Source organism: Alligator mississippiensis, chromosome 5, assembly GCF_030867095.1.
Source record: "Alligator mississippiensis isolate rAllMis1 chromosome 5, rAllMis1, whole genome shotgun sequence".
Taxonomy (NCBI): Eukaryota; Metazoa; Chordata; order Crocodylia; family Alligatoridae; genus Alligator; species Alligator mississippiensis.
This window is the reverse complement of record NC_081828.1, coordinates 54670167-54681012: the sequence shown is the minus strand read 5'-3', so window position 1 is coordinate 54681012 and position 10846 is coordinate 54670167. Positions and strand designations below refer to the sequence as shown.

Sequence of the window (10846 nt, the reverse complement as noted above, 5' to 3'; positions counted from 1 at the left end):
TTACTACTAGTACCATTATATATTTCATATACTTAGCAATAAATAACTTTTATAGTCAAACTGGTAGTAACTGGGTATATTTTTCCTTCTCTGCTTCTCCTTCCTCCCATGCTCTGCAGCAACGCTTCTTTTACCTAAGCTAAAGATCTCTGTGAAGCCCCAAAATACTGTGGGTTCTGCTCATCAAGAGGCTAAAGATTGGGACGTGCTAAGTTTGAAACACATAAGGGGATCAGCTTGCATAGACTGATTGACCCAGTTTGACTCAGACATGCCCTAATGAACTGAATGCTGGCCCATGAGGGTGTCAGCTGGACACCCAGCTGGATTTAGAGGGATTCTGTTTACCTGTGTGCTTGTGTCTGACTGCAGTTTATTGTTGCTCTGATGAACTGATTCTTGGCATATGAGGGTGTCACAGCCTGTCCATGCTGATCAACCCGGCCGGGTCAGGCATGTCACGTTAATCTGTGTGTGTTTGTGAGTATGACTGATTTGGTGACTGGAGGAACCCAGCCCCATTGAAACTGAGTCCTGCAAGATAGCTCCATTGGGGGTGAGGACTTGCAGAAGGGAGATATACAGCTCCATATAGAAACACAAGTAACACAAGCAGCACATTGACAGAATTGCCAAGACCCTAGAAACGTACCCTTAATAAATGAGCACGCCCCGAAGTAATGGGCAAATCTGGTAACACTCCATAACCTCTACCTCAACTTCTTCCAAAGTGCCTTCTGGAGAAGGAGACCTGGCTCTAGGGGAAACTTGAGGGGTGTGGAGCACAAACTCAGATGATTCCCCCTCCTTCCCCAGCATTTCCCTTGCTATGGCACTCAGATCCAGCTCCAGCTCCAGCTCTTCCTCTGGCACTGTAAGGCTCAGGCTGGAAATTAAAATTGGGTTGGAGGAGACTGCAATGCTGGTGCTGCTTGTTGCTGTCATGGTGGTGGTGCTCAGTGTTGCAAAGAAAATTGAATCTGTTCATGTGAAGTCGACCAAACTCCCAGAAGTCTTTTTGAGATGACTCAAAATTGGCAGTGACTGTGGCCTAAAGTTAACCCCAGTAAAATGCCAGGGAACATGGAACATTTAAAACAATGGAACAATAGAACCTTAAAATAAAATGATAACCTGGTAATTTTGGGGAGTAATTAATTTGGGGATGGGAAAAAAAACAGGAAAATATTCTCAAGGTGCAAGGATGTGCTATTGTATTCTTAGGATCTATGAGCCAAAATATTATATAACAAGCTTGGCTAGCATTAATAATGGTGACATCACTAAAGGGTTAAACAGCCTAAGCAGGTAAAGTTAGCGTTTGCTGTTCACTGTTCGTTGTATGGATTTCTGAGGGAGACACCTGCATGGATCTCTAAAGGAGAACCAAGCCTTCGGACTTGGAACAACAGCGTAACCCAGGAAGCTTTCCCAGAATGGCTGCATGAGGGAAGTAACTCTTCTGTAACAGCTCTAGACAGATTGTGAAGTAGTGAAGGGTCACGATAGCGCATGCAGTTTTTGGTAACTGTCTGCTTATATTCTGGCAATCCCAGTAAAATTGACTACTCGTATTCTGGCATCCCCAGTTGATGAATAGCTTTGTGCTTAGTAGATGTTTTGTAGTCAATAAAGTTTCTGACTGTTTATCGAACGAGTGCCGGTGGTTAATCACAGAGTTCTCCTAACCCACAGAGAAGTAGGGTTTAAATGAGCTACAGCCCAATACTCGGGGTTGTTGTTATTATGGCAGGTGTTATTGGAGGGGATGCAGACACTGCTCCCATCTCCTTGGTGCACTAGCAGCAGAAGCGGCATGGCTGCTAGTTGTTGGAAAGAGACTGCATCTAAGTTTGGGGGGGAGGGGAATTTAGAACTCTCCCTCTGCCCCCTTTTCATCTGAAACAGTGAAACAGTTTTGGCAAAACGAAACGGAACAGCGAAACAAAACATTGTCCCTTCGAAATGGCAAATCAAATCGAAACGAAACACTGCCATTTTGTACAACCCGTTATTTGATTTCCACAATGACAAATAAATGCCAAGTTAACACTTCCCCAGTCCCACTTTCCCACTCTTGGCCAGTTGAGAACCTTTCCCCATCTTAGCATTTGTCTGATACTGCATACTCTTCAGTTACTTTTTAGGAGTCCCTCACTCCCAGATGGGTGGAAATCCTTATAATCCCTGTCTACTTCAACACTCTTCATTCCACTAGCTGGCTTCTGCCATGACAATGGCTTATGGAGCTAGCTGGCCCCTTCCTATTTCTCAAAATGAAGCAAGAGAGAAGAAAAACACAGGGCAGATGGGAGGGGTGGCAAACGTGAAAAGAAATCTCCACCTTTGTATTTTAAGCCAGAGAAACACAGAACAGAACAAACTCTGGAAAGAAGTAGTCAAGATTCTTATTCCCAGGCTTCTGAATAACTGGGTGGTGCTTTCCCCAATTTACCTCCAGGAGCCCCATGTGGCAATGATATATGAGGGAGGAGCTGGCTTAGCTGGCTGTGGAACACTAGAAGTCACCATTACTTGCATCAGAGATGAAGATCTCTTCAAAAAAGGGGGCAGCCTGCACTCCTAGACATGTTTAGACAAAGGCCTTGCATTTTACAGGCAAACTTGGACTGAAAAGAGCCCTTAAAAAGCATATTTATAGGGTAACCACCAGAAACTGTTCACTAATCAGAATGCTACACTGTCTGAGGGGTACTGCCACACCAGAAATTAGGCAAACATTCCCTTGTAGCTTTCATTAGTCATAACACCCCAAAGCAAAAATGATTGCAAATAAACAAAAATTTGACTTCCTTCTCTAAGCTGGGAGATGTGCAAAGAGTAAACACAATAAATGTATAAATTACATGAATTAGAAAAAATGCTCTAATTGTCATGAATCTCTTCTGCAAATAGATGTGGATTTTTGTTCTTTAAACTCAATAGCATCTCTTTAATCATATTGTAAATCACCATGAAGAAAATGTTGAAGACAGCTCACTTTCTGGCTGGAAAGTTTTGGAATATTTAAAGTCAGGGACAGAGCTCTGATAAGGGTTGGAGAAACGGAGCATGATTTCCCTGACACTCTCTGCAAATGAAGCACCGAGCTTCCTTGAACGTTGTATGTTCCTGCACAAATTCTTGGCTGGGCAATGAATGTACTGCAGGCTTCCCACCACTGGGTGGGTGGGGCTTGGCCCAGTGGCAGGGCATGGGCGACACTGGGCCACTCCCAGGGCAGGTGCTGGGCAGATCAGCTCATCCAGGGATGCGTGTGGGTGCTCCCATCACTAAAGCCCCCCCAGCACAGCCCTGGATGGGCCGACTGGCACAGCACTGCATGCATCCCACGGGCAGGGGACAAGGCGGGGGAAGAGAGGGGCACATTAGATGGCAGGGGCAGTGATATGCCTGTGCCCTGCCCCACCTGCTAGTACCTCTCGCTCTGGATCCGCAGCCCCTGCTGGTGCCCGCCCTGCACTTCAGACCACAGCCCCCTCCCACCCCAGCCCTGCTGGTGCCCCACACTCCCAACGCGCAGCCACCTCTGCCCTGCACATGATGAGTACCCCTGAAACTTTTATAGGTTTTTTTTATACTTTGGGAACAGCTGTATGTTTTGAAAAAGTATTTTATCTAACCAAGGGCATAGAGTAGGTTGTTTAGGCTGGGGGAGATCGCTTGTTGCCTAGTTGCTTAATTGCTGGCCTTGCTAGAGGGAAAGCCATATCAGCAAGGTCCCTGAGGGGTTGGAAAGGGGGGTTACTGGCTGAGCTTGCTGAATAACAGGTGCCACATCAGCAAATTACACTGTCACGAAGGCAAGTTCAAACTGACTAGGGAAGGGTCTGTAGCTAGGGTGAAGTGCGCATGGACTAAAAGGGGCAACCTATAGTAACTGCATAGCGTGTAAGGCTAGAAGAGGCTATATAAGGCTAATGCCCACTCGGGTGGGTGTGCTTGCTTTGCGAACGATTGCCAAGCACCACTTTCTGCGCAGAAATAAAGATTAAGTTGGATCCTTCACCCCTGTGTGTTTATTGGCACAAGTGCACCGGGCACGAACTCACTGTCCTTTGGGGACAACACACAGACTGGGGGGGGGGCACATGCCCCTGGGCCTCTGCTGGGGTGTGTGCAGCAGCAGGAGCCCCCACCACGCGCCATGATGAGTATCCCGGCTGCATCCCTCACATCACTCAGCCAGGCCAGGGCCCCCCTCACCCCTGCCCCACTCCCTCCCTCCATCAGCTCCCCACCCCTCCCCCATGAAGTGGCCTGCTGGGTGGGGGTATGGCAGGCAGATCCTGGGTTGCCCCTTTACTTCAAAAAGTGATCTTCACCCTAAAAAGGGTGTAGACCACTCACGTAGCGATGTAAAAGCGGCTGCTGAGACGCCCGCTAACCGGCGCCCCCCAGGTCTTCCCCACAGGGGACTCGGCTGACGACCTCCCGCTTTGCCAGAGCTCCCTCCTGCGCGCCCCGCACGGCGGCCAGAGCTCAGGGGGCGGGACGAGGCTAGACCCCACCCCATGGTTTCGCCTCAGGCGCGGGAGGGGCGGGGCGGGGCCGGGCCTGGCACCGCCCAACCGCCAACGGCCCTCGAACCCCGACGGTTCCGGGACAAGGCCTTCTCTTTGCGCACGCGCACCGAAGGAGCTGGAGGCAGAGGAGGGCGCATCGCTACAGCGCGTGCGCGGAAGTGCGAGGCGGAAGCGGCGGCAGGAAGTGGCGGCGCGGGACGCCGGCACCGCCCTGCAGGAACGGAGCGAGCGGCGCAGCCGCGACAGGGCTCGGGGCAGGGGCCAGGGCAGGGCGATGGCGAAGAACACGGTGTCGTCGGCGCGGTTCCGCCGCGTGGACGTGGACGAGTACGACGAGAACAAGTTCGTGGACGAGGAGGACGGCGGCGACGGCCAGGCCGGGCCGGACGAGGGCGAGGTGGACTCGTGCCTGCGACAATATCCTTCGGCGCCCGGCAAGGAGCCGCGGGCCTGGCGGGGGCAGGGAGGGGGCGCGCTTCGCGGGGGCGGGGTCGTGCGCGGTCCTCGCCTTTTATGGGGAAAACGGCTGCAAGGGGCGGGGCCGCGGCCCTCGGCTCCTCCCCCGTCTCCATGGCGATGGAGGTGGCGTGGCCCTGCCGGAAGTGGGGGTTTAGCCACAGAGCCGCCTCTGCCTCCCCTCCCCCCCTCCCTATGGCCCTGAGGGGAGCTGGTGCCAGTGTAGGGCGCAGAGGAACACACCAGCCTTGGTGCTCGCTGCCCTTTGGGCAGACGGCCCTACCGAGGCTCCTAGAAATTTCCAGATGCCCAAGTCTTGAGTGTAGCAGCAATGGGCCAGCCCCTCAGCTCCCAGAAGCTGTGTCCGCTGGCTGCCTCACCGGAAGCCCCCATAACCTCCCCTGCGCTTGATGCCGCCTCAGAGATCCTCCAGCGGAGGGTTGTGCGGGGAGCAGGTTATTCATGCCTTGGGGTCAACTGCTGCTTTCCAGGTGCTTGTTTCCCCTCTTTGCCTTAACCTGTGTTCACAGGGAACATGATGGCTGCACTGCAGGCTGCGCTGAAAAACCCGCCCATCAACACCAAGAGCCAGGCAGTGAAGGTGAAGCAGGAAACAGCCATTCACCCTCATGCTTGCTTGTGAATCCTCACCCTAATGCTCTAATACCTCCCCCACCGTCCATCTCCCTCCCTCCCTCCTCTCTCTCTGTGCATGTACAGCTTATTTACATGCTGCCCTCTTAGCTAAGCTATTTTCTGCAAGCCTAATCTTACCAAAGAGTAGTACAAATTGATCGGCCGCTGCATATAGTCAACAACTCTCCCTTCCAGTGTAGACTGCAAATGTCAGCACTCCCACATTGGACAGTGCTTTGAATATATCATATGCTCCTACTGTTTGGCTGCCAAAAGGCTCCCCAAAGCAAATTGAGTGGATAGTGATCCCTTGCAGATACCTAATGCAAAGGCGACAGATGTGCGGTAGGTATAGAAATCATTCAGATTATACCACTGCCCACTGCTCTGTTTAAAGTAGACGTCTACTCCTCTGTCATTTTAAATTGGAGTTCATTGGCTGTACCAGATTCCCCAATCAATTGAAAAGGAATTTTTTCCCCTCACAGTCAGCCATGTGAATTTATGAAAGACTTGAGAATACAGACATTACCACAAAGATGACCTCACAGGCAGTTTTGTAGCCTCAGCAAACAGAAGCAGAACTTGAAGAACAGACAGAAAACCCAGAAGAAGACAAACCTGTTGCTGTCTTCACTTGGTTTGTTTTGAGACTGGATCCATAATAACATTTTTGGCTTTCTTATAATCAACTGATAAGACCAAGTTTAAGTAACTTGAGTACTCTTAAAGCTAAATTTGTATTACTTATCTTTAGGTTCATTTAGAATTGTAGATATGTGGCAAAGCCAGCTGAGCTAATGTTCTTCTGTTGTATGTATCTGTTATATAGTATGATTCGCAGCTTTGTGTTTCAGCTGTCTTAAATGCGTTTTTCAGTAGTTGAAAATGGAATGTTGTACCTCCTGGTTTGAAGAGATCTTTAACATTTGGGCACATGCCATATGAGTATGGATGGGTTTGGCTCCCAGTAGTGACCTTTTTTTCCTTCACTTCTTTACAGGATCGGGCAGAAAGCATTGTCTTGAAGGTGCTCATCTCTTTCAAAGCCAACGATATTGAGAAGGCAGTACAGTCTCTAGACAAGAATGGAGTCGACCTGCTAATGAAATACATCTACAAGGGCTTTGAAAGCCCCTCTGACAACAGCAGTGCAGTGTTGTTGCAGTGGCATGAAAAGGTATGTTTATAGGAGAAGAGTCCTGGTGGTCTGGTAATTCACATTAGTGGACACCCTTGTATCTAGGACTTGGTCTTTTTGTTGAGGCCAATAACAACCACTGTTTCTTCCTCCTGAAATACTACTGTCTGTATGACATCAGGAAAGACAAGGTTCTACTTGGAAAAGTGTGAATCATACACAAACGTACTACATATCTTTGAATATAGCCTTTAGAGCTGATGTTTGATGGCATTCAATGAGACTATGAAGGTGATGAAGTAGTCAACCGTAAAGATTAAAGCAGAAGGTTTAAATGGGAATGGAATGCAGAAGTTTTGACGCCCCTCCTCCACCACTGGCTCTTAAAGAAATAAGAGCTTGCAAAAGCAAGCTCTCTTTTATCAGTGCAACTTCCCCATCTGTAAAATAAATGTAGTAATACTTCTATATTTCACAGTGCTGCTAGTTTAGTGTTCCTAAAAGCACTTGAAGATGCTGAGAGGAAATGCGCTGTGAAAGTTCCAAATACTTTTAGCAGTTAATTGTTCCAGTTTGAGTTTACCTTGGCTCTTATTTAGTGTTATTTCTCTATTTTTTCAGGCTCTTGCTGCTGGAGGTGTAGGGTCCATTGTCCGTGTCTTGACTGCCAGAAAAACGGTTTAAGTCCAGCAACAAGTGGCTGTCTGCTATTGGTGTGGGAAATGCTGGTACAAAGACCAAAAGAACCAAATGTTGTCGCTGCCCTGTGGGTAGCATCTGTCTCTCTCAGCTTGCCTTCTTGCTGCTGCTTTCATATCTGACAAAATACGCATATCTCATTTCCTTTTGTTAACCTTTGGATAGTATAGAGGTGCAATTTAATTTCTAATGGGAATATTTGGTACTTGGAAACATTTCAGTGGCATCACATACAGTATATACACATGGATAATTATACACAATTTTTGTGTATGATGGTTTGAATTCATGTAAATAATGGTGGCAGATTTTTTACCGGACTTTCCATGCAGAGGCGGAGGGACTCAAGGCAGTGTATTAATTCTCTAGCTAGCCCCACAGTGTTTTGATGTAATATAGATATATATTTGACAAGTTGACAGCTATTATTAAAGGTAACTGGATCATTCTCTTGGTCGACTTCTGAGCTCTACAGCAGTGAGTTGTGTAGAAGTAGGGAGGCTGTGTCTTCCCTCAGAACCTGATTATTCATTCAGTAAGTTGATTTTTTTTTTTTTTTTTTCCTTTCTCGTAAGAACTTCACATCTATGGGGTTTGTTTGGTTTTTTTGCTTTCTTTGTGATCAGCCAGGTGCTGATCAGAGAGAGCAAGTCATAACAGTTAAAGAATTGTCTAGATCATTGGAGATAAAGGTTCATTTTCACTGGGTCCTAATTTAGTAATCTTATTTTGGGAGCAGAGCAGATGTAGATACGGGCAAGTAATAAATGCCCTTGGCAACAAGCTGAAAGAGAAACAATTATGTAAAATGCAGCACAGTTGCTGCCTTTGGACACCAACGCACATTTCTCAAAATTGCCAGTGTGGCCCTTGTAAAATGTCTTGATCAGTATTTTTCCCCAGGTACCTGGGACCTAGAAAATACCAGTAGGTTCACATTCCATCATATAGCTTAGTACATTGTGTTAACTAACAGATAAACCAAGTGAAGTCCCAAGAGAGACAAGTTCTTTTTAATTAAAAATGTTCATAAAGTCTGGTGTATCCCAGACCGCAGATCACCCTGAATGTGTGTAACAAAAACTGAAATGCACCAGTGTTCTACATTCACATTTTACACCTGTTCAGTTGTGTAAAATTGTAAGGAACTTGTGAAGACCTTTGCTGTTTTTGATACTTGCTTTTTTTTGTAAAATGATAAAAGATCAGAAAATAAATTGTTGCTGTTGACATCTGAATTTTGTTTTCTGATTCCAGCATGGTACCTGTCAGGGTTTTCCCCCACAAGGTAGCTACTTGCATATACAATTAATAGGTTGACCCCTGGATTTTATCATAACAGCCTTAACTATTCTAACTATATCAAGATATTTAAACATAAAGAACATTCTAGACCAAGGAAATATATTTTTGAAAGGGAAGAACTTATATTATGATTTAAGTTTCTGTCTTAATGAGAGTGCTAAGAGGGGCTATTTAAATTCATTTCCTTCACACACATGCCACATTTAAAAAAAGAGAGTCAAAAATTGGCAATGGCTTAAATTCTTATTTTCTTTAGCCATCATAACATTTTCCTCTTCGTGCGCATAAGTTTTTAAAAAAGTACTGACAGTTCTTTTAGTTGTGATCTTACTAATGTTCCGTTTTCTTGCCATTCTATCACTGATAACTTTTAAATACCATCACACTTATCCCTCATTTGCTCAGTGGAGGGGAAGAAAAGGGTTTAAGTGATTAATGATGCCCACAGGAGCCTTTTTTCTGGAAAGAGAGAGGTACTTAGCATTTTGACCAGTGTAAATTGACTTCGAGGATTAGATACCAAAAAATCACTGCTTTGAAAAATCAGAACTATGATCATGAGTGTACATGGAATCATAGGGAAAGAGGCCATGAGAGGTCACCTAGTTCATCTCCCTGTCCTAGGGCAGAATCAGCTACTTCTACCATTTCTGACATGCTTGTTTGTGCACTTGTAAGCTTCCAATGATACTGTAATCTCTTTATAGCTCCTTACAGTGCTTAACTATTTATTGAGTTGGGTTTTTTTTCTGATGTCTATCCTAAATCCTCCATGTTGCAATTTAAGCCAATTATTTCCCCACAAACTAGGACAACAGTTTACAGCCTTCCTCTTTCACCTTTTACACACTTGAAGATTTGTATCAGTTTCTTTTCTCTGCAGTAAACTACACCCATTTCATTTACATTTTTTCTCAAAGTTAAGTTTAAGTTTTCTTGACTTCTGATGTTCCTCTCCTCTAAACTCTCCAGGTAGTACACATCTTTCTTGAAGTGCAGTAACTTGACCAAACTATTAGACACAGTATTGCAGCTTGGGCCTGACCAGTGCTATGTAAAATGGAAGGATTATTTCACATAGCTACCATAATACTTCTGTTTATACATTCCACTATAGTGTTGGAGTTTTTTCACAGCGGTATAACATTATAGACTAGTGTTCAGTTGACAATATACTTCGACACCTAGAACAGATTGCATTTTATTAGTAGATGTTAAGAATCACGAACCAAAAAGATGACAACGCCATAAGGGAAATACAGAGCACCCGAGCAAGGGACTAACATAAGAGGGATGGGGGTGAGGAAGGGAATGCAACTAGGTTACAGAAAATACAGTGTTGGTCAACTAGGTCCAGGGGCGGTAGAAGGAAAGGGAGAGGAGTTAATCAAGTTTGCTCCCACACACTGTAATTACAGTGTGTTGGAGCAGTCTCCGTGCTTGTGCACAGGCACCTTCTAATGTGAGGTACTAAATAAATATGCATTATGCTGCCCTAATGCACACTAGCGAAAGCTCGTGTGCTTTTTTAGTGATGTTTAATGTATGGTAGCCTAGTTTTACTGCATATTAGCAAGGATTTTGACGTGGTGCTCTAATGTGCAGTAAAATAAGCTACTGTACATTAAAGTGCATGTGTATATGTACATGGCCGCCAGGCAGGGCTGGAGCTGCTACCCAGCTGGACGATCTGTGCATATACACAGACCGACTGAAAAGGACTGTGACATAATCTTTTTTGTAGCTGCTGGTTGCTCCCCAGTGAATTCACAGTTGTTGAATAGCTACTCATTAATGCTTCACTGGCACTGAAAACAGTGTAGGGGCTATGGGAATATGGCATCTTTCCTCAGCAGCCAATTGAGAAATCCTTTATGGAGAGGGAGTGGCAATTAGGAATGGCATTTTTCTGCCTTATTCTTTCTAGAGTGTAGGGGCTTCCTAGCAAGACTGTTTTTAACATTTTAAGATCCTGTTTTGTAACATAATATAGAAACAGATATATTTGATTCAATGAGGTAAATGATGCCTTTATGCTGGATTACAATTTCAACTGAGTTTT

General features: G+C 45.7%; 1 protein-coding gene across 1 annotated transcript; it reads left to right on the top strand.

Moving 5' to 3' along the window:
* Positions 1-4677: 4677 nt before the first annotated feature.
* On the top strand, positions 4678-8709 carry ARPC5 (actin related protein 2/3 complex subunit 5). The gene is made up of 4 exons (XM_059728387.1): positions 4678-4965; positions 5533-5604; positions 6643-6819; positions 7402-8709. The coding sequence occupies exons 1-4, from the start codon at positions 4822-4824 to the stop codon at positions 7462-7464; spliced, it is 456 nt and encodes a 151-aa protein (XP_059584370.1). The 5' UTR covers positions 4678-4821; the 3' UTR covers positions 7465-8709.
* The last annotated feature ends 2137 nt before the right edge of the window (positions 8710-10846 follow it).

What these genes read in the sequence shown, in the direction of transcription:
- ARPC5 (XM_059728387.1), top strand. Translation starts at nt 4,822, where the DNA reads ATGGCGAAGAACACGGTGTCGTCGGCGCGGTTCCGCCGCGTGGACGTG. An exon ending in TGGACTCGTGCCTGCGACAA is followed by an intron (nt 4,966 to 5,532) that starts TATCCTTCGGCG and finishes CCTGTGTTCACA; the next exon opens with GGGAACATGATGGCTGCACT. An exon ending in CCAAGAGCCAGGCAGTGAAG is followed by an intron (nt 5,605 to 6,642) that starts GTGAAGCAGGAA and finishes ACTTCTTTACAG; the next exon opens with GATCGGGCAGAAAGCATTGT.